This window comes from Eubalaena glacialis, chromosome 9, assembly GCF_028564815.1.
Source record: "Eubalaena glacialis isolate mEubGla1 chromosome 9, mEubGla1.1.hap2.+ XY, whole genome shotgun sequence".
In the NCBI taxonomy this organism is placed as follows: Eukaryota; Metazoa; Chordata; class Mammalia; order Artiodactyla; family Balaenidae; genus Eubalaena; species Eubalaena glacialis.
Genome location: NC_083724.1, coordinates 20,546,127 through 20,569,406, shown reverse-complemented (window position 1 = coordinate 20,569,406; position 23,280 = coordinate 20,546,127). Strand labels below are relative to the sequence as shown.

General features: G+C 55.4%; 1 protein-coding gene across 4 annotated transcripts in view; it reads right to left on the bottom strand.

The window, feature by feature from the left end:
- Positions 1-892: 892 nt before the first annotated feature.
- The window catches only part of WHRN (whirlin), an 89,464-nt gene continuing 67,076 nt past the window's right edge, over positions 893-23,280 (bottom strand). Inside the window, exons 5-13 of one of the 4 annotated variants that reach the window (XM_061200042.1) lie at positions 22,695-22,731; positions 21,310-21,522; positions 20,287-20,496; positions 17,381-17,413; positions 6,529-6,600; positions 4,759-5,296; positions 2,696-2,877; positions 2,056-2,178; positions 893-1,767 (exon numbers count right to left, since the gene is read on the bottom strand). In XM_061200042.1, coding sequence (XP_061056025.1) covers positions 1,585-1,767; positions 2,056-2,178; positions 2,696-2,877; positions 4,759-5,296; positions 6,529-6,600; positions 17,381-17,413; positions 20,287-20,496; positions 21,310-21,522; positions 22,695-22,731 — 1,591 coding nt within the window. In that variant the 3' untranslated portion in view covers positions 893-1,584. The remainder of the gene's footprint in view (positions 1,768-2,055; positions 2,179-2,695; positions 2,878-4,758; positions 5,297-6,528; positions 6,601-17,380; positions 17,414-20,286; positions 20,497-21,309; positions 21,523-22,694; positions 22,732-23,280) is intronic. The other 3 variants (XM_061200044.1, XM_061200045.1, XM_061200046.1) reach the window with 3 other exon arrangements.

The window sequence follows — 23,280 nt, the reverse complement described above, 5'->3', positions numbered from 1 at the left end:
ACAGGGCTGGACAAAGCAGGACTTCTCAAAGTGTTCTTGCACCAGAGAAAGACTGGGGATGAAGGAAATGGGCACTAGGGCTGGCAGCGGGGCTGTGTAGCAGACCATATTTTGGCCCCCTCCCCTCCCCGCTCCCTCCATGGGTTTTTGCTTCTAACACCCACTGCCCTTGGCTCCTGGACCAGCTTGGTGTGCACAGATAGAGGGTGGGAAGTGATTGGGAATTCACTGCCTCTCCCCTCTCCCCCAGACCTTGTCCAAAGACTGACAACTTGAAAGCCCTGTCCCCTTTCCCTGAGTGGGGACAACTCTAGGCCAAGCTTACACTCCAGTGTCCCCCGTGGGATCAGGCTGCCACTGTCCTCCCAGGACTTTGCCTGTAATCACATCCTGCTTGGCTTCCTCACCTTCCCTTCTGATTCCCCCATTGCTATACTGGACTCTCCGCCACACTTCCTTAATGAATCACCTGAACACACATCCTCATCTCAGAGTCAGTTTCTGGGACCCGCCCTGAGATAGGCCACCTCTCTGTGTTTTAAAACATTCATGCACATTGTGCATTCTGCCTCGTAACATAAATGTTACTTAAAATATTACTATGTAAGTTTCAGGGGTACAGCGTTATAGTTTAACAACTATATATGCCTGTGCATTTTGATCTAAAAATATCTGTAAATCACCTTCAAGGAAAGTGTTCCAAAGATGTGGCTGTGGCTCCAGTGCCCCTGCGGTAACCTGCTGTGTGACCCAGATTGAGCCAAGGGGGGGCAGGGAAAATGTGATATTCTGGGTGCCTCCATCTGTCCTACCATCCCCTCTCCACGTCAAGCAATCAAAACGCCAGCCACACAGGCAGGCCACATAGCACGCTGGGTCCTAATCTTGTTCAGATCTCTTTATTGAAAAATTAAAGTCATAAGCTCTGTATATAAATACACTGACGACGCTGGTCACCTGCAAGGCCTCTGGGATAGGCTAGGGGTGTGGTGGGAAGCTGGGGTCCTGGGGTCCCCAGGGGTGTGGGATGGAAATAAATAATAAATACCATGGAGGATGAGGAGCTAGGAGGAACGGGGGTGTGAATGGGGGGGTGCTCGATGCTTATTTGTGGCACTGAAGGTCCTGCAAGATGCCGCCCTGGCTGGGGGCTGTGTCTATGGATTCTCATGTCACTTCACTCCAGACAAGAGCTCGGGCATCTGGGGATGGGCCAGGTCCTAGCTGGCCGGAGTGCAGCAGGGCCTCCACCCAACCCAGAGTTCCAGGCCCTGGGAGGCCTCAGGTGAAGACATAAGCGCTCTGCCCTTCCCCTTAGTTTCTTCCCTTCCTGAGGTTTCATGCTTATACTGAGTGCTTACTGTGTACTGGGCATTGCACCAGACCCCGACCTGACCTTCTGTTTGCCTTGCCCAGCTCTTCTTTCCCGGTTCTGGTCCAGTGGGCCAGGAAGGAGTGGAGGGATGTCTTCCTGCTACCCTGGCCATGCAGCCCCGGCCCCTGAAGGAGCTCAGTAGTGCCAGGAGGGAGGAAGGACCAGGGCCAGGGGCTGGGCAGCGGTGGGAGGCCCCCGGGCCTTGGCCCCTAGAGCATCACATTGAACTCGGTGACCAGAAAGTCAATGTAGTCACGCTCCTTGCTCTTGAAGGCCTCCGCGATGATGCGCGCGGCCTCCCGATGCTCCTTGCCCCGAAGCGTCACCCCGTTCACTTCCAGGATCACGTGGCCCACCTTGAGCTGCCCACAGTTGTGGGCTGAGCCGCCTCGCTGCAGGAGTGAGACACAGGGCACGAGCACATGGGGTGCCTGAGGGCTAGGCCAGCCTGGCCTTGACCACCCACCAGGGTAGGCCTGCCACTGCCAGCCAGGCAGCCACAATCTGGTGTCCACTGCCCTGATTAGGAAAACTGAGGCTCAGCGAGAGCAAAGGTGGTATGAGCCTGGGTCTGCCCTTGGGTGCTGGGTCGTCTCTGGGCATGGCAAACCCCTGGGGATGCTGAGAGGGGGACCTTCAGGGGTAGGGAGACGCGGTCAGGCAGGTCCCTGGGGACGTACCTGAATCGTGACGATCCTAGGCAGGGGCTGGCGGGTGTTGGCGCCGCCCTCGATGGCGATGCCCAGGGTGGCTGCACTTTTCTTCACGCGGACCAGGGTGGAGGTGGGCTCCAGGAGTCCGGGCTGCAGGTGTGAGAAAGGAAACCAGTGACAGGCCTCCTGGGTGGACAGGCCTGGCCTGGGGGCTGGACCAGCCACGACAGGCCTCTGGGTCAGCAGGGCGCAGACTCCAGCCCCGTGTCGGGAGCCTGCAGTGTGCTAGCGCTATGCACAGCACTTGGTGTGCTCAGCTCTCTAATTCTGAGGCTCGGGAGGTTAAGGCGCTGGCCCAAGGCTGCCCAGGGGGTGACACCAGGACTTGAATGCAGCCTGACTGCCTCGCCACCACATCACATCAGAACTGAGCCTAAAGATCCTTGAGACCCACCTTGAGCACTTGGCTTGTCTGTGTCAGTGGCCAAGGGAGGGCCTTCAGACTCTGAATACAGCGGTCTTTCCAGACACCCACATCCCTCCAGTGACGGGGGGCTCACTACCTGCCCTGTGGTTACTTGTCAAGTTGACCCCTGCTCAGGACCTCCTGTTCTTCACCTGGGGCCGGCCTCCCCCTCCCCCTCGGCACCCCCCGCTCCTCGCTCACCGGTTTGGCGGCCCCCTCGGTGGTCCTCTCGTTCCGAGGCGTCTCCTTGCTACTCCTGCCCTTGGTGGACACCACCTGTCTGCCTCGGCCTGGGGCGCTGGCTTCTGCCTCGCCGGCGTCCACGCCACTGTCCTCGCTCAGGGTCTGCCCGCTGTCCGAGAGCTGGGAGAGTGTGGAGGCTGCTGGGAGTGGGGACAGGAGGAGAGGCATGGTTTACAGCTGGGGCTGGTGAGGGCTTCCTGGAGGAGCTGAGCGGCAGGCTGGAAGGCTGGGGATTCTCTGGGCAGAGACTCCCTGCCACCCTCCCACCTCCTGAGACCTGCCCTTCCAACTGGGCCTGGCCCCAAGGCCACCACTTCCAGGACGTCTGCTTTGACTGCCCCTGGCATAATGATTAAAACAGAGCTTAGGAGGCAAACCCAGCCCACAGGTATGGGCTTTGTTTTGCTTTATTTTGTTTTGTTTTTTTTAACTCTCACAGTGTTGTCAATTTTTAACGAAGGACCAACACATTTGAATTAGGAGATTTCACACAAAAATTAAATTCCAAGCTTCTCGGGGGAAAAAAAAGAAGGTCTGCCATGCTTGGTCTGTGCCCCTGCTGACCCCACCTGGCCTGAGCTGAGCGACGGGCACACGCCCTCTGGTTTAACAGTCAAACCCAAACCGCTTCACTATGTGTGTAACGGCTTGGCCCCTGAGTTTGAGGCACTCTGGAGTCTGGCAGGTGGGGTTTGAATCCTCTCTGACCAGCTGCGCAATCCTGGGCGAGTTCCACAGCCTCTCTGAGCCTCCATGTTCTTGTTCTAACCCAGGAGCAATGACGCCTATCCCATGGGGTTATCATAAAGACTAATAGACACGATGTGTTGGGTGAAGCAGCCAAGAGAACAGGCTTATGCTAGATTGCCTGACTCCACGATTACATTCCGTGTCTCAGTCTCTTCATCTGTAAAATGGGGATAATAACAGTCCAGCCTCACAGAGCTGTTGGGAGGATTAGATGAGTTACTAATATTGGCAAGGTCCCTAGAACAGTGTTCCTGGCACACAGAGAGTGCTGTACACCTGTTAGCTTTATTATCATGTGTGTCCGGCTCAGTGCCAGGTCTAGAGTGATCCATCTATGATAGCTCAGGTTTCTCTCACCACATCCTGCCTGCTCTTCCCTTAGCTGCCTTCCCTCAGTGAGCTACTGAATGCAGGGACCCCGCATTCTGCATCCTAGTCTGCCTGCTGCTTGCATACAGCAGGTGCTCAGTAAATGTCTCCTGACCTGGCTGGCCACCTTCCCTGGCCAAGGCTGCCCCACGCATCACCTTAGCCACAAGATGGCAGCAGAATCCAACAAAACGTACCCAACTCACTAATAGGAGGGAGGGGGTCCTGGGCCTGCGGAGGGCTCAGACTTATGGAGTGGAAAGCCAGCGCTACCATTCCTGCCACCTCCCCAGCTGGACAACCTCTGGCAGCTCAGGGGATGCAGCCTCGGGCTGGCCTCCCAGGTGTCTGGAAGGTCAAGCCTGCACTCTGACCCTGCAGCCCCAGGTCAGGAGACCTCCAGGGGTCCAGAGACTGCAATTTCAATGCCCACCTGTCCCCCAGCACCTGCTCTGTGCCTGGCACTGGGGGACAGAGATCACAGAAGCCACCCCTGCCCTGAACAGGCTCAGTCTTCTTGGGGAGACTTGTAGGTGAGTGCAGGATGACCAGGTCTGGGGCCCCTGGAGGAGGAGCCCGACCCTCACAGCCACCTGGCAGGACTGTCAGTGTTATCTCCAGTCCCCGATGGGAAAGCATGGCAGTCTGTCCACAGTCACACAGCCAATAATGGCAGAGCGGGGACTCACATTCCCGCCTCTGCCTCCAAAGCCCCTCAGTGCGGGCTTGGGCTCGGGACCCTGTTCCCTGGCCCCCCTGACCCTGAGGGGGCCCCTCACTGGGTGAGCATCTGGTCCCACCTTGGCTGTGTTGATGGGCAGGTCAACGTAGGGAGGACAGGGAGCCCCTAAGATGACACAGCAGCACCCTGAGCCCAGCCCGCCAGGGTCTGCGGTACTCACTGCGCGTCTGGGGCAGCGCCCTCACTTCGTTCACGTCGGGCTCGCTGTCTGGGCGGTGCACCTCCACCATGACAAAGTGCTGGTTCGTGCCCGTCTGGTCTGGGTGGCCGGAGGGGGAGGGTGGCAGAAGGCTGCCCCCCGCCAGCGGGGCCTCTGCAGGGGGGCTTTTCAGGTGCGGGGGTGACTGGACCCGCGGGAAGGGGCCAATGGGGTGCTGGTTGACCAGGGCCAGATGGGCGTCCAGCGGTCTCTTGGAGCCGGGGTTGGCCGGGGAGAGGGAGGCGTAGATGGGGGAGGAGGGCGAGTCCTGTGCTGAGGAGGCCTCTGGGGCTGGGGAGGTGCCCGCCGGCGGGCTGTGGTTCCGCGGAGCAGAGAAGACGATGCCCGCGTGGGAAGACGCGGAGGAAGGCGGCTGGAGGTCCTCTCTGCCCGGCTTCCTCGTCTGGGTGATCAGGTGGTCGTGGCCTTGGGCCAAAGGTGATGGGGGAGGCGGTGGCTTGTAGCTAGGCAGTCCCTTGGAGGTGGACTTGACATCATCCTGCCAAAAGACCCAACAGGAGTAGGAGTCAGAGCCCATCGTGCCTGTTAGAGGGGAGACCTGAGCGCCCCAGTGCACCAGGCCCCGGCTGGAATTCCGTCCCCGCTCTAGCAGCTCTTGGCCACGCTGCTCTGAATAATGCAACACCCGAGTGGAAAACTTCTCCCTGCATCTCAGCAGCTGATAAGCGTCGGGATCTTGGCAGGAGTCTCTGGGGATGGCATCATTACCTTTGGGAGCTGAAGTTCTTGGCATTAGCCGGGGCTTGTCACAGGGCACGGGGCTTAATTAGATGCAGAATGCAGAGATGGAAAACAAAAAAGGCCTTTCTTTGGCTTTTCTTTTTAAGGGATTATCATAGCTTCTGGAGACAGGAGGTGTGACAGGACTGATGGGAGAGAGTGGGTAGAAGGTGGACAGACATGGGCTGGGGTGCTGTGTGGCCCTGGGCAAGGCACAGCACCTCTCTGAGTGCACCTCTGGGCAACGGGGAAAACTGCACCTACCCAGCAGAGTCGCGGGGAGGTGAGGAGCAGTGTGTGTAATGCATTAGCAAGGGGCCTGTGAGCCGGCAGGTGCTTGGTGAGTGGCAGATCCTGTCATCACTATGCCCCCCTCCCTATGCCAGCATCCAACACTGGCACAGCTCTGATGGCCTTGCGGGCACTGTTCCAAAGCCTTTACTTAGTTTAATTAATTTACTCCTTGCCACAAACTTATGGGGTAGTACACTATTATTACCCCCATTTTTACAGATGGGAAAACCGAGGTACAGAGAAGTTAAGAAACTTGCCCAAAGTCACACAGTCAGTGGCAGAGGGTGGGATTTGAACCCAGGCAGTCTGGCTCCAAAGCCCAGGCCATTCAAGAGTTATGTGGGTCAGATCACAAGGCAATGCTACCCAGACTGCTGATGCACGCGTGTGGGCACGAGGTCACGTTTAACTCCCTTTTCCAGTGCAATCACAGGGCTTCCTTGAGGAGCTCTCGACACACACTTCATGCTTCAGTACTTGCTATGACAACGTTCAGATAACATATCAAAAGTAACACCAACTCGGCAAATAGTCAAACAGCGAGACAGCCCTGCCTAAAATCCCCAGAACTAGCTGAGAGCTCACAGCTGAGGGCCTCTGTCTCCTCCCTGTGACTCTCACCAGGGAGCTAGCCCCCAGGGTCTCAGGCAGACCCGGGAGGGCAAAACGCAATGAAAGGGCCAGAGAAGGTCTTACCAGGGAAACGTCTGAGAGGGTGTTCATATTGCCCTGGACGGCCTCCCCGGTCTCCTCCAGGTCCAGAGTGTTCTAGAACAGAGAAGAAAGCCATGTGAGCAAATACAAACTGAGAGGGAAAAACCACTTTGCTCTCTAGGACACCAAATCTACGTGCCCTGAGACACCTTTGTGCTGTGGTTTAAGTTTCTCCTGACCTGCCCCACTCTGTGGGAATTTACTTTACACATTAAAATTAATGTCGATTTTCATTTGGAAATCAATTTCAAGGATGTCAATTTCTTGGAGACTTTCCAGGCCTCTCCTGAACTACATGCGGATGCTGTGGGGTGGCTCTGGCCTTGACTGGGATTTCCTGTAGCTCAGCCCGTGCTCAACACTCTCAACGCCTCCAAAACCCAAGGGTTCTCTCTCCACTGCTCCTGCCAGGATCCCAGGGAGGTGTGAAAGTGGCAAGATGCAGATGAGAGGCGGATGGGGAAAGTCTCTCTCTTTTAATTTTAATGGTTTTGTGCTGTGGGGGAAGGGGGAGAGGGTTATGGTTTCAATGGAGCTTATTTTACAAAGATGCTCATTTTTTCCTTCCTTTCCTACCTCACCGGAAGCCTAACGCTCCCTCAGGTGACGCTGAGCTGCCATCTCCAGCCACCCCGGGATGCCCAGCAGTGCTCCTCTCTAAGCTGGGCTCCTGAGGGCTCAGCAGAGCTACTTCTCTCCACCTCACCGGGCCCAGGATGGCAAGGAGCCTCCACGACCATCACCGGGCTCAACTCTCAAGTTCAGCGACCGGTACTGAGCAGTCTCAGTGCTCCAGACCGAGGGCCTGGGGACACAGAGGAGGTGAGACACCGCCCCTGCCTTCAATAGCTTAGAGAGAGTGGGGTGGACACAAATAAGCAAGGAGGAGATTGCACAGGGTGAGGAGACACAGGCATATAATGCAGCTGGAGGGGTCATCCGGGAAGGCTTCCTGAAGGAGTGAGCATGGCTTAAAGCTGGGCAAAGGAAGGAATGATGGGTGTTTCAGAGGGAGGGGTGTGCATTAAGCAGGAAGGATAGAGGATGCTTGAGAATCTTCGGGTGGTTCCACATGAGTCAAGAGCTGCTTAGACCTAAGCCTGAGGGCAGTGGGTCACCATGGAGATGTGGTCAGGTTTGCCTCCTAAGAAGATCCCCTTTGCTCACTTCCTCTCCAGTCACGCTAGAGCCATGCAGGCATGTCAGGGCCTTTACGTTTTACACTGGCTGTTCCTTCTGTCTGGAATATGCTTCCCCGGGACTATCCACAAGGCGTGATCTGTTTGCTCACCCCCTTCAAGACCTTACTGAAATATCACCTCCTCAAAAAGGTCCACGCCGACAACCGCACCTAAAATCACAACCCCCACCCCTGCCCTGCTTTATTTTCCTCCTTTGCACTGATCACTATTCTTCACCCAGCAGCCAGGATGTAATCTTGAAAGGTAAATCAGACAGTGTCTCTCCCCAGCTCATAATCCCTCCAGGGTCTTTCCATTTTACGCAGAGGAAATTCCAAACTCTGCCTTCGCTGTGCCTGGTGACTGGGCCCTTTCTTGCTGCTCTTCCAACAGGACGGGATGGTTCCTGCCTCAGGGCCTTTGCACTCACTGCTCTGCCTGCACTACACTCCTGGCTCACTCCCTCATTTTATTTAGTTCTGACCTTAGTGAGGCCTTCCCTGACCAGCCCTGTTTTCTAACAGCGCCCCTCTCCAACCCCCCCATACCACCTCTGTCTAACCCTTGACCCTGCTTCATTTTTCTGTATAAGATTTATCACCACCTGATCGGATACTATTGATTTGCTTATTGTCTCCCCACTAGGATAACTCCTCAAAGGCAGGACTTGTGACTACCTGGTCCCTACTCTATCCTCAGTGTTCAGGATAGTGGCTGCTTGGTAAATATTTACTAAGCAAATTAATTAATCCGTGAATGAATCGATGGGTGAATGAATTAATCGGTGACTCTGGCTGTCACAGGGAGGAGGCCCGAGCAGGCAAAGAATTGAGCAAGGTGGCTACGGTAGGTCACGGAGAGCAGTAATGGTGGCTTGAATGAGGGTGAAGGCAGCAGGTGGATGGGAGGAGCCCCCTGACTCCATACCCTAGGGCAGAGGCTGCCAAGTCACTCCACACTGACCCCCATCTCAAATGAGCCTCCTGAAGCCTTGAGCATTCTGGGTGGGCACAGGGCACGTGGTCAGCCATGGGAATCCACCAACCTACAAGATGCCCCGCCCTCCCGGCCCTGAGCCTTTCTCACCAGGGCTCCTCATCTGGTCCTGTGATGCCTCTGGGGCAACGCCAGGCCAGGACAACTGCCTTGTTTTATCAACAAAGCTGAGGCTTACGTGCAAACCTCAGCTTCCTGACCTCTCCCGCTCTCTCCAACACTGTCTCCTGCACACCACCTCACGGGAAGACGCCCTGACAGCTTCCGTGATGCAAGGATGGGGAGATCCTTGAGGAGGGGAGGGCTGCTCTTTCACACACTGATTAGTGGTTCTGGCTTTTCTGAGATCGCACCCAGCTCTGCCACTCACAGGTGAGTGACACTGGGCAAACCACTGAACCGCTCTGTGCCTCAGTTTCCTCATCTTTAACATGGGTAAACAGCAGTTCCTCCCTCATGGAGTTGATGCATTAACACCTGAAAAATGCTCAGAACAGAGCCTGGCACAGTATAAGAGGGGAGGTTATCAGAAGCCTGGGATCTTGCAAATCTGCCCTAGGAACCAAATGGCTACACAACGTGCCCTGGCCCATGTGAGCACTTCGATGGAAAGAAACAGTAATCCTTTCATATACCCCCTCCTCCAAAACCGTAATGAGTCCAGTGCTCCCAGGAAACAGTCCAGCTGGGCAACACAGACCATCTAGGATGAAGGTGAATGGCGAGGCAGGTTACGGGCAGTGACTTCCCAAGACTCGGCAGTTACTGCCTTGGCCTCAGCAGGAAGGTGAGGAAGGTGCCTACACAAAGACAAGAGAGGCCTCCATCACCTCAAATGTAGCTAGCCACTGCCACCTGCCCCCAAAATTCACCTTGTAGGCACCCTGGGGGCTTAGATGACAGTCCACGGTTGGACAGAAGACATGGGATTCTGTTCTGTTCTGGCACATCAGGAGCTTTGAATATTCATTTAGTTGATCAACAAGCATTTATCAGGCAGCCTTGACTTATGAGGAAAGCTCATGGGGGTAAAAGGTGAGCAGGCCACTGTGTCCCCAACACCCAGCAGAGGGCCAGGCATGAAGGAGCTGCCCACCAACTCTTGTTCGGGATCACTGATGGGGCTGGCGTTGTACTAGGGCCCATGGGAGGGGGCGAGGAAGGATCCTGATCCTGACAACACAAGCATGTTCTGCCGAGCGCTACAGGGAGGGCGTGACTTTCTCTTAGAGAGGACATCAGAGAACTCCAAACTGTGGAGGGCCTACTGCATGCCAGACCCCTGCTGGATGTTTTCCTTACATGATCTCATTGATTCTCCCAATGACCCTGTAAGGCAGGCACTCTGACTGTCCCCGCTCACATCTTTTACACTTAAGCTCAGAGAAGGCAGTGACTTGTCCAAGGCCACAGGGCCATTCTACAGCGGATCAGGTTTCTAACCCATGTCAGGGTGACCCCAAAGCCCATGCAACCTTACCCTGACCCCAGAATTGAATAGGGTCCTGATACTATAGGAACCAAAGGGCCCCAGGAGGACCCTCTCTGAAACAAGAGAGAACACAGCCATCGCTGGCCCCTGGCCTCAGTCATTCCCTGCTGTTAGTGGCATCCGGGAGCCAAGATGGAAGGCAGGGATGGAGAGGTGGGAGGGTGAGGGTGGATCAGGGACAGACATCCAGCCCTGGGAGGAAGGCCTGAAGTGGAGCAAGCGGCAGACGGGTTGGAGCCCAGCCCTGCCAGACTCCATCTGCTGAATCCAGACGCTCAGGAGCCCCGAGTCCCCGAGCCATGTTCCTTGTGCATCTGAAATAGCTGCAGACAGCAGGCTAAGAACCCGGGGGATGCGTCAGCAGAAATGCTTCTGGAACAGGCTTCGAGAGGAGGATCAAGGTCAGAGCTCATGAAGGAGCCCGTGCGTCCTGGCCTCCTCCCCACCCCCCTCAGCCCCAGCTGCTTGGGCTGCCCTCCTCCCGCACCCACTGAGGCCAGAGACTAGCTAAGGGTTTAAACCTGGCGGCTCAATTAATCCTGCCAGGTGGGACCCTTCATCAATTCTACAGCTGAGGTGACTGAGGCTCAGAGAGGGGAGGCCACCTGCCCAAGGTCACACAGCAAGGACGGAGCAGGAAGCTGAACCCTATTCAAGGTCTGAGTCTGTTATCCAGACTACTTCCCATGAGAGCCAGGATGCCCTCAAGACCTGCTGCGGTTGCTCCCCCATCTCCTTCCTCCTCAATCTGCGGCGGTTCAGAAAATCCCCTTCCTTTCAGAGAGAATTCCTTTTCATCTGAGTTTGCCCAGTCAGGGCTCAGATACCCCAGGGTCTGGTTTGAGGGAACTGTGGGGAGAAAATGAAATGAAATCATAAGGGGCAATCATCTGTGCTTGCCTCTGCCGGATGGACTTGTGATCCTGGAAAGGGAGGCCCGTAAGGCCGTGCGTGGCCCGGGTGCCACCTCAGCAAAATGAGGCCCTGCCCTCTTTCTCTCCCTTCTCTCCCCTCCCCTCTCTCCCCTCTCCTCTCTACAGCCCAGTTCTGGGGCTCCTCTGCCTCCATCCTCTCATTACAATGGGAGGGCTCTTACATAAAGGTGCTATTTTCAGCTCTTTGTTCTTCTTGCTTCTTTACTCTGATGTCTGGACTACAGGCTCCCCCCACCTCCACCCCAAAATGCACCAGAGGCCTGAGGCTGGGAGTGCCCTCCCCTTTCTGTCAATGGGCAAACTGAGGCACAGAGTCACAAAGGCTTCTGGAAGGTCGGCAGTGGAGGCTGCTGAGAGGAAGAGGACAGCGGGAGAGAGAGAAACTAGAGAGGGAGGAGCGAGAATAAGAGGGAAAAAGAGAAGGGAGAAGACTGGGGAGAAAAGACCAAGAAGAGGAGAGCAAGGGGAGAAGGAGGAAGGGAACTTGAGAGAACAGCAAGAGGTGGTGGCCTCACCAGAGCTGGGGAAGGGGAGCTTGTTGCAGCCGGTAGAGCCAGAAAGTCCTGGTGTTCCTGGGGGACAGGGGGCTGCCCAGAGTGTAGGGGACAGGTCTGGGGGTCCAAAAGGATCACGTGGCCAGACCCTGGGGTGATGGCCTTGCTGGTGGAGACAGATCATGCTGTCCCAGCCTCTCCGAGCCGGGGCTTGGGTGGAAGTCTGGAAGCTGCAGGGGAGGGCAGAGGAGAGGACACCGAGAGAAACAATCCTCAACACAGAGGGCTGGAACCTGCACTCGCTGCCAAGGCTGAGGCCATGGGAACTGGCACTGGGCCTTTTAGCAGCTTGTCCACTCCTGCTACCATGTTTGGCCACCAAACCACAGAAGCAGAAAAGCCCCCGGGAAGATGGTGCACAAAGCCCTCCCGAGAGGCGGGTGTTACTGCCCTGTCCCAGCACAGCCCGTGCTTCCTTCTGCCTCCATGCATCTCCCTCCCAATGGTCTTAGGAAAAGGACGTCATTCAGTGGACAGGGAGGGTGGCCCAGAATCTCCAGGTCAGGGACGGAAGAGCCCTTAGGACAGGCATTGGAAAGCAGGGCTCCAGGAAGGAGTCAGAAGCCGGTGAACCTGGCTGGGGGAAAACCCTGCATCTTTTATTTTCATTAACCTCTAACCGAAATGTAGCATCTCCTTCCTTTATGAACAGAGGCAACACAGCCCAGCAGAATCAGCAGCGCCTGTGACACTGTCACAGATCTTTCGTATCACATTGCAGAGGCTGCAAAGTCCCATTTATGCTCATATGGCCTGACAATTACAGCTGTTACCGACCTGCTGTCAGACCTTGTTACTGGGCGGGATGATAAAGAAGCACACGTTTTACCATTTGTTTCCACATTTGAAAAAGGCATTTCATCATCTGATTTGTTTCCTTTGTAATTCTGTGTGTTTTAGTTTTAAACATTTAAAACTGTTATCCTGAGAACGGGTCCCAGGGCTTTGCCAGCTTGCCAGAAGGGTCCATGGCACAGAAAAGGTGAAGCCCCCCCCCCCCACCCTACAGTCCTATGTCAGTGTTTAGTCCAGCTCTCCTAGGTTATAGCCGGGCAAACCCGGGCTCTGAGGGGAGCAGGGGCTGGTCATGTTCCAGCAGGCTCTGACCTCCATGGACGTGGTTCTATTTGGTGGAAGCAGCTTCCAGCACTCGCAGTGCCCACACAGGGAGAATGCTCCTCAGAGCACTGGGAGGAGGGGGCTTCCCTGGTGGCGCAGTGGTTGAGAATCCGCCTGCCAATGCAGGGGACACAGGTTCGAGCCCTGGTCTGGGAAGATCCCACATGCCGCGGAGCAACTAAGCCCGTGCACCACAACTGCTGAGCCTGCGCTCTAGAGCCCATGAGCCACAACTACTGAGCCCGTGTGCCACAACTACTGAACCTGCACTCTAGAGCCCACGAACTACAACTACTGAAGCCCGTGCACCTAGAGCCCGTGCTCCGCAACAAAAGAAGCCACTGCAATGAGAAGCCCGCGCACCACAATGAAGAGTAGCCCCTGCTCACCACAACTAGAGAAAAGCCCGCGCACAGCAACGAAGACCTAACGCAGCCATAAATAAATAAATAAATAAAAATTAAAAAAAAAAAAAAAAGCACTGGGAGGAATGGTCCTTATTTCAGACGCCGGCTGAGGCGAAGCTGCGGCCACCCTGAGGGTCACTAATGCCTCCGGTGAACCTATGGCTCTATGCTCTCGCACCACCCTCCGACCCACTTATCAAAGTGTGAATCATGGAGATGATTTGATTCGAGGCTGCCGTCCTCACTGCCCTTGCTAAGCTTCGTGAGGGTGGGCGCTGTTGTCTCTTGTTCCCGGCTACCAGTGCCCCGCTCAGAGCCTGCATGCAGGAGGTGCTCAACGAACGCTTGCCATATAAATAAGGAGCGGCAGAATGACTGAGTAAATAGATGGGCTCCTTCCTGCTCCCCCGCTAGGGAAGAACTTGCCCAGAAGAGGACTCCTAAACTCACCCGGGTTGGACCAGAGGCAGATGCAGCAGGTGGGATGTGTACCTCTCATCATTTGCTCCCTGTTTCTGGAAAGAGCTGCCTTGACAGTCAGGGGTCTCTGCAGCTGGAGGCGTCTGAGACAGGCCTGAGCGCCTCCGCCCTCCTTTGGCCCCGGATGAGGAGGAAGGCAAGGAGGCCATGGGGAGGAGGCTGACACTGCCAGGTGCTGACAGCCACGCCCTGCACCCCCTTCTCACCTTACTGCAGGCGAGACGGGCAATGGCCTTTAGAGGCAGGGTCCCCACCTCCAGCACCCTCTAGCAAGCCTGGGGAGCCCCTTTCCAGGTACCTGAGAGGCCTAGAGTGCAACACCTCTCAAAACCAGGAGGAAGAGGGCTGTGGGTAAGGCCAGGGCAAGTTCCACTGCCTCCCCGACCTCAATAGCATCTGCTCCATGGGTACAAGGCTGGCTTTGGCCTTTCAGCCCCTTTTCCTCTGCAGTGCCCTTTGCCAGCCTTTAGAGTATCAACAGAATCGGCTCCTATATAGTCCACACCTGTAAGTCCACCCCTACTCTCACTCAATCTCCATGACAACCTGTAGATGGCCGGCCTTATCAGCCCACTGTACAGATGCAGAAACTGAGGCTCCAAAAGCTTAAGTCGCCTGCCCAAGGTGACACGGCTACTAGTTGGGAGAGCCAACCCTGGTGTGTGGGATTCCAGAGCTTGTGCACTTAAGCCCCTCTGCCACAGGCCTGCTCACACTAGATGAGGAATTCAAGAAATGTCGGGCAGGCCTTTCTTCTTTCACGTAGCTCTCCTGGCCGACATCTTTATGGGAGGGGAATGATACTGTTTGGAGGCAGCCAAAAATTCCCAGGGCTGACTCTCTATTAGACAAATGGAAAATAAACACAATTTGTTGAAGGGGGAAGGCTGCATCTGATTTCCTTTGATCGACTGTGTCTGGTTTGAGGGAAAATGGCTGCAGAATAAGCCACGTTTAACCTGGGATTGATAACCGTGCAGCACGATCCAGGGAATTTGGGTTAAATGGAAACCGGCTCCAACTGGGGCATCCGTCTGCGGCATGTGGGTCATGAGAGCCAGCCGCCTGCCCCCTTGCCTGTCTGAATGCCAGAGCAGAGGACATTTTCCTACGATGTGGGAGGTAACTGTTCAGGAGGCTGGAACGTTAGAAGATGATCCTGGGTGGCCAGGGAATGAGGTTTCATTTCGGTTTCTGCTTCACATTTCCTTGATCTCCGCTCTGTGCCAAGCCCTGGGCTGGCAGTGGGGACACAGACAGGAGAAAGATGAGGTCCCTGCCTGACCCCACCAGCTTTCCCTGTGTACTGGGGAAGACACTCAGGCAGAGGTTAAAGCAACACGGCGGGCATTTTAATGGAGACGTGAAAAGCACGCGTGCTCCACGAGGGAAGGGATTTTGGCCATGAGCATGAAATGTTTTTGGCTGTTGTCCATCCAGATTGTGGGGCACGTTTGTTACTCAGCATCCCTGCAGCAAAAGCTCACTAATACATGGTGGTGTTGCAGACCAGTGCCTGGCACTTAGCGGCAAGTGGATTAATATTATTTTAAGCTCTCTCTCAGGAGGAATGATGCAGCCCTTGTTCAAATACACAGATAAGTGGTGGGAACACAGGGCTGCCATTCCTTGCCGTGCCTCCCCTGGAATATTTTCCAGAATCTCCTGACAAGAGGACTCTCAGAGTTGGAGGAGACTTGGGGGTCTGCCTGCATCGTACAGATGGGGAGACTGATGCTGACGGTGAGCGAGGGGCTTTCCTGAGGGTGCACTGCGTGGTGGGGGCAGAGAGGAGGAAGGGTGTGGGCTCCTGACTCCCCGGATGGGCCTGGTGCCCTGCATTCCTGCATAGAGGGGCTTCCAGGAGGAGGTTTCTGTCCTTGGCTCCGCATGCAGGCAGCATGGGGTGTCCAGTCTGAGACCTGCTGTGGTGTGGAGGGAGGGTGTTCCCAGGAGACACTGAGGCCAGGGCTGACCAGGCAGCAGGAAGAGCTGGCGCCTGCAGAGCCCGTCATCACGTCTCTTAGCAGCTCAGGCTGCACGACCTCCCCAGGCCCTTCCTGGGAATGAAGCTGGTCTTGGTTCAAACCCATCCCCATCTGTTCTCAACAATCAGCGGCATCCTGGTGAACTAAGTCAGATCATGTCAGCCCCTGCTCTAACCTGCCAACGGCTCCCATCTCACTCAGACGCGAAGTCAACGTCCTCAGCACATAATCTGCCACTGCCCTTCCCCTTGCTTACTGCTCCAGCCTCATGGCTTCCGGACTTTGCTCAGACACTCCAGGCATGCTCCCACCTTAGGGCCTTTACATTCGCTGTTCCCTCTGCTGGAAACACTCTTCCCCAGCTGTGGGCAGGACCATCTTCCTCACCTCTTTCAGATCTTACGCAGGTGTCACTTCCTGACCATGCCACCCCCTCCCCAAGTCCCCTTTCCTGTTTCATTTTTCTCCTTAGCGCTTTTTACCACTTAACATACTGTGCATTTCAGTTATTTATGTGGTTTAGTCTGTCATTCCTGCTCTACCCTAAATTCCATAATGGAAAGAATTTCTTTGTTGTTCACCACTGTATTCCCAGCACCTAGAACTGGATATAGCACATAGCAATCACTCAATTGATATTTGGTAACAGAACAGAAGGAAGAGAAAAAGGGAGAGAGGAGATAGATAGATAGATAGATAGATAGATAGATAGATAATGCCTAGCAAGCACCTAGTGAGCTGCTTCAGGGAAGAATCACAACCAGACTGCAGTGTTAACAGCACCAGCTCAGAGGTAAGCAGGCCTGGGTTTGAATCCACATTCCACTGTTCACTAGCTGAGCAATCTTGAGCAAGTCACTTCTCTCTAAGCCTCAGTTTTCTTCTCTGTAAAATGGGGATCATAGCAGTACTTGCCACACCTAGTTACTGGGCGGGTCAAAGAAGATACAGTTGGAAAGCATTATCATAGTGTCATGGAGATGCTTGACAAATGCCAGCTACTATTATTATTAATAAAGGCCCAAATTATTAATATGGACCAGGCTCTATGCTGAGCACTAGGGATTCGATGGTAACTCCAGACACAGTTGTTGCCCTCAAGCAGCCCACAGTCAAGGCGGGTAACCAGCCAGTCTTGTACAAATTATTGGAATATAATGACACAAGAGCCATAACAGCAAGAAGCCCAAGGGGCTGAAGGAGCCAGAGGCTCAAAGTCACCCCCCCCGAGAGGATCAGGGAAGTCTGCTTGGAAGAGGTGGCATGTGAGCTAAGGGCCGGAGCACACACAGGAGCTAGCCAGGCCATGTGAAGTGGGAAGAACACTCCAGACAGACAGATTGTGTGGCATATGCGAAGGCCGAGAGGTCTCTCAACAGCTCCACAGCACAGAAATTATCATCCTCATTTTATAAAACTGAGCTCAGAGAGGTGAAACTACTTCTTGAGGTCACACAGCAAGGAAGTGGCAGAGCTGGGATTTGAACAGAGGGCATTCTCACTCCAGAGCCTGAAAAACCTGATGAACTGGCAAACAGGAGAGACAGTGAGCACCAGGAAGAACCCCAGCTCCCCACCAGGGCCGGGTGCGGGTGTAAGGAGGTGGGGGGAAGGACCATAGCCCCCTGCCTCTGCCCCAGCTAAGGCACTCCCACAGCCCCACTCGGCAGGAAGGACAGTACCTCCATCAGGTCTATAAGCCACAGCAGCCGCTCCTGGGGAGGAAGGGTGGGCAAAAGGCAAAAAGAAAAATACATCAAATAAATATTAGGGATGGAATGGGCACAGCAAACCCCCTTCCCAAACATGCACACACACACACAAAGGCAAAATAAACAAAGGGATTCTCCAAGTCCCTTTTTTCTTTACTTGGGATGCTGTGGGCAAGAATAAAGAAGGGGTGAGGAAACCCCACTGCTACAATCAGCATGGCCTCATTCTAACTGCCTCCTTGAAGGAAACCAGGGGTTCCTCACTGCTCTGCAGAAATGACACGTGTCCTTAAAAAGGGCCTTCAGGAGATGGTCATGCCCCCGGGGGCAATCCTGGGACTCTCTAGCAGTTGAGGCTAGGGTCATTATTTCCCACTTGGCAGATGGGAAAACTGAGGCTAAGCAAAGGGAAGTGACTTGTCCAAGGTCACACCTGCAACTGAAAGGCAGAGCCTGAAGGAGGACCCTGTTCAGAAGCCTCTATCAGAGAAGACCCAGATTTCAGGGAGGCCCAGGCCCCATGGTGGCAGAGAAGCTCAGCGTCTGCAAACTGGAGCCCTGGGCTGTGCATGTGGAGAGCACCCAGCGGGGATGAAGTTTGGAGGGGGAGTGGCAGATCCTCAGCCCAGTGCTTTCCAGAAGCCACCAAGTGCCTGCAAGGCCCCGGATACAGGGTGGTTTTTCTGGCCAGGCTGGGACAGTTCAGGAAGAACAGAGGTTTCCTCTGCCCTCGGGCTGTGGGCAGCATGTCTGGGATGTTACTCATCCTTTACTCCTCCCAACAAGCTGGGGAAAGCAGCACCGCTGCCCCAATGCGAGGAGGGAAACGGAGGCACTGCGGATCGAGGCAGCCTTTCCACATTGCCTCTCCTGCCTGTACGATGTTCTCTCAGCACCCACCTCCGAGGGCTCGCCCTGGTCTTGGTTAGTCCTGATCTGACATGCCCGTGCTATCCAGTGAGTCTCAGACTCATGGTTATTCCCATTTCAGAAGCTGGGAGACCCCTTCCATCTGTCCCACAAACTCCCTGCTCAAAATCATCCCATGGCCTTTCTGAAGTCTGCCTTTCCCAGGGTGCTCCAATCCATAGAGAGGGTCTCTCCGGCAGGGCAGGGTCAACTGCCACAGCTGGAGCTCAGATGGCCAGGGTCAGCGCTCCCCAGGTGCAGGAGAGACCCCCGGGCTGGGACAGGGTCATTGGAGGCCAGTGCTGAGCTGGGGCTGAGACCCCTGCCCAGAGGCTTTCCTGGGTATAATAGTTACCCTGACTCCTCTAAGTCCTGCAGCCTGGCCTGCCATCAGGGCCTCGGGCTGCCATGGCCAGAGCCACCAAGGACCTCAGGTGATTTTACCCACAGGGAAATCAAGGCCCAGAGAGGGTGGGCTTAAACCTAAACCTCTTGCCTCCCAGGTTAGAACACACCCCATCCCACCCACTGTATTTCTCATCCCTGATTCGAAAGGGACCATCCCAGAATTATAGTCGGCAATCCTCCAAGTTTTAGAGCAGTGACTGATGGCTCCTGAAGCCCCACATGGACGTTATCAAGCCCATCTCTGTGGAGTTGGACCCAGAGAGAAATAAACCCTCGGGCCAGGGCCCCCGCAGCCTGAAAGCAGCTCACACCCGTGTGCCACATCAGAGCCAAACACGCAGCCCCAGGCAGGAGGCAGCCTTCTCCCCGCCCCAGAGGTCTGCTCAATCCGAAGCGTGACATCGCCTCCACTGCAGCTGCGTCCAGAGCCAAGAGGAACATGTGGCAGCTTCCTGGTCACCCCAAGAAGGACGAGGACTCTTGGGGGATGAAGGTGACTTGGGATGGTAGGGATAGGAGGTAGAGGAGTAGAAGTTTCCCCAGAAACTCAGATCCCCAGAGCTAAAAAAAAAAAAAAAAAAGCTATATTGGGAGCTGGAGTCCCCAAGGGAAAGGCACACACGCTCCAGGGCTATCTCCTGGTGGCTGCAAGCTCATCTGTGCCCACTTACCGCCTGTGTCTGCAGGTGGACATCACCGCACTCTGAGACCTCCTGCTCCCCCAACAGGACAACGAACACAGTCTAACAGAGATTCCACCCGTAAGAGCTCCCAGTTCAGTGTCTGGGAGTAACAGTGTTTAAGGAACTCTACTTTCCCACTCGCTTTCCACAGCAGAGAGGTGCCGAATGACCGACAGACAGGAAAGGAGAGGATGGAGCCAAGCCGGCTCTCCTGACCTCCAGCTCCAGCTCTTCCCACTGCACGGACCTTAGTAACTGGCTGTTTCCCATGACGGATAATAAGGCATTTCCTCTGCCCTTTCCTTGCAAAGGCCTCCCGGGGTTAATCTGCCTCTGAGCATGCTGGGGGCAGAGTCACACCATGAGATGGACCAGATGCTTCTCTAGGGGCTGGTGCGTCTGGGAGAAAGTCAGGCTGGGCTTTGGGGCTCCAGAGAATCAGGAGGGTGTGTCTCAGGGAAGATCCCAATCATCACGACCACGACCACGAGCGCCCTGTGTGGTCTCTCGTGGGATCCTCGCATGGATTGGCATTATTTTTTCTATTTGTCTCATGACCTGTGTTTTTCACCTTTCTCCCCCAGCCTGCACCCTATCCCCCAGACTGTGAGCGCCTGAGGCAGGGCCACAGCTGCCTTGTTCACCGGTTGTGTCCTAGAGCCCATGCCTGGCATGCAGCAGGCACCCAACAATTAGGAGGTTTTCACAGGTGAAAAAACTGAGGCTCAGAAAGGCAAGGCACAGAGCTGGCAAGGGGTCGAATGCCAGCACCGACTCCCAGTGCTGGGATTTGAACCTGCATGGGTCTCACTCCAAAGCCGTTATCTTAACTCCCCTGCTGGCCATCAAGCCAGGGACGGGGAAGGGGCAGCTCACCCTGGCTGAGCTGACAGTGGTGGAGGTGCCGTGGCTGCCCGTGGACGAGCCTGTGTCGCTGCAGGAGACCATGGAGCAGGTGTCCCCGGCCACAGGGCCGCGGGGCTGCCGTGCCTTCATCGACTCAATCTCCCGCCTCAGCACCAGGTGGTCGAAGCGGTCCAGGTCTTGGGGGGAGATGGTGCCTCTCACCTCAGAGAGGAGCAGGAACTGGAGGCAGGGAAAAGCCGGGCACTCAGCAGGGAGCTCCAGCAGCAGGTGGGACGGCCCCCTGCCACCCCAAATGACCTGCATGCAAACTTGGCCACCGGCCTCCCCTCCTTCACCCTCGTGGCTCCCCACTGTCCTAGGAGAAAAGTCCAAGCACCTTCGCCTGGAGGCCGGGCCCAGCATCATCTGACCCCTGCTTCCATCTCACCTCTTCCTCCCCGGCATCTCAGCCTGCACATAAGGCTCCAAGTCCCTGAACAGGAAGCCCCTGGCTGTCCCTTCCCCCTCCTCTCCAAATTGCGTTTCCTCTGTTAAGTCTTCCCAAATGTAACCACTCCCAGTGGATTTAATCACTTCTTCCTCGGTGCAGCTTTTGAACCTCCAACAGACTTCCACTAGAGCAGGGTTCTCAAAGGAGGCAGCACGGCACAGTCACTTGGGGGCCTCGTAAAAATTACTGGTGGCTGGCTCCCATCCACAGATGTGTGCGGTCAGCCAGCCTGGGGTGGGGCTTGAGCATCGCTTTTTAAGAGCAATCCAGATGATTCTAAATGTACACTCAGCATGGAAGCCCGCTGCGTTAGGGCCCCAATCACAGGGGACCTTAACTGACAGTTTCCCCAGGAGTCTGCGGGCTCCCCCGGGGCAGGGTCTGTCTCGGTCCCCAGCCTCCGCCTGGGGTTCAGTTTGGGCCTCTTTGTGGGTTCTCAGGAAAGGAGTGGGGGACAGAGGGCGGCAGGGAAGGATGCGGAGACCCTGAGAGCTGAAGCCAGGCGCCCCCAGCCCCGCCTCGCCCGAGGAGGCGCGGGTCACCTTGGCGTGGGTGTTGAGCAGCTCACACAGGGCCATGACGAGGGCCTCCACGGACATGCTGCCGCCGCGGTACTCCTCCAGGTAGTAGGCCATGGTGGCGCGCTCCCGTTCGTTCAGCAGGTGCCGCGCCTGCTCCTCCAGCAGCACCCGCGTCTGGTTCCCCAGGCTGCTCAGGGTCACCTGGGAGCCGGCCGGCCCCTTGTAAAACCCCAGCTGAAAGACAGCAAGACAGAGGCCTGGGAATTCGGAGCTGCTCTGGAGGCAAATGGCCAGGCCCAGCCAGCGACCCCCCTGCCGAGGGAGGGGGTGGGTCCCTCTGAGGTCTCGGCCCACATGGTAAAGCTGCAGATGTTACCGGTATGTTCCCAGAGCACGTGGCCTCCTGCAGTTGCAAAGCGCTTTCACGGCTCATGTAGCACTTTTACATATGTTATCTCATCAGAGCCTCGTGACCATGCAGAGTCAAGCAGTATGATGATTATGGTTCCCATTTTACTCTCTAGGTTGAAATATCTTTCTTGGTATGGGGATAATAGTAATTTTATTTCCAAAACATAGCTCAGATCTGCACCCACACACTCCCCCCTTCCCGGCACTGCCTCTGCCACCATCAGCTGTGTCTAAGATGCCATCCGGTCTCCCTCCTTGTCTTTTCTGCCTCTCTCTGTCACCTACACAGAGCTGCTGAGAGGACCTCGTAAAAACACAGATCTCCTCACCTTGCTCCCCTGTTTAAGCCCTTCAACGGCAACCTATCATTTTAGGTTAGCAGGCAAACCTCTTACACGACCCACTGAGTCCTGTGTGATCTGGCTCTCCCACCAACAAGCCAAGTGTGGCACCTGCCTCAGGGCTCTGGCACATGCTGTGCCCTCTGCCTACATCATCCCCCTCCTGCTCCTGCCCAGACTTCGATCTCACTAACCTCCACTTCACGTTCAGTTTACGGCCCAGACACCGTGTCACTACCTCAGACAGCCTTTGCCCTCTCCCTCTGGCCTCTCCCCCAATCTAAACTAGGTGTCTCTGTCATTCTCTCTCATCAGACGCAGCACCTTTCCTAGATGGCACTGAAAGTCTTTTGTGATTAGATACATGTGCAGTTTTGTTTTGTTTTTATGTGTGTCTCCTTCACTGCGGATAACCTCCACCAGGGTGGGGACCTGATCTGTTCTGTTCGTGCTGTTAACCCAGGTGTCCAGGGCGGTACCCAGAACCTGGTGGCACTCACAGACGTGTGTAGGATGGAGGATGGACAGTCAGCGAGCTGCCCAAATGAAATGAGATCGTGTCCGTGAGTCTCCCAGTCCACCCTGCCAGGCCCAGAGCTCCCCGCATGGGGAGATGTGAAGAAGCTGAAGACACCCAGACAGAGAGCAGCCTACCTTGTTGGTCCCCTCTGCTGTGAGATCCCCAGGAAAGCTATGAAGAAAGACAAGCATGTTTAGCCTCATGTCTGAGCAGTTCAAACAGGCACGGGGAAGGGAACGGCTGCTTTGCTGCGGGATGAGCAAAGCTTTGGGAGAACTATGGCCTGCACTCGCCGGGGCTGCTCAAGGGAATATCAACCCCTGGACAGACGAGCAGCTTCTGTCCTCCTGACCAACCATGTGGATGGCATTTCTGAAACCATGCAAGGTGGTCTCCTGAGTTGTTTCCAACCCTACAGGGGCCAGGGAGGTAACAAGGACAGGAGAGACTAAATGGCAACTGCCTCGTGGCCTCGGGGTCAGGCCAACGTTAGGGAGGGTAGGGATGGGGTCAGCTGGAGATGCTGAAGTGCAATGCGCAGGTGCAGCTTGGCTCCAGTCTATTTTCACAAAAAAACGTGGGCTCAAGATACCAGGATCCCTGATTTTCAAGAAGCAGCCAGAAATCCAGTTTTTTTCATGGGAAACCAGACGACCTTTTAAATGTTGGTAACTAATTTTTAAAAATTATAATACTGTGCAGGTGAAAGGAAGAGAGAAA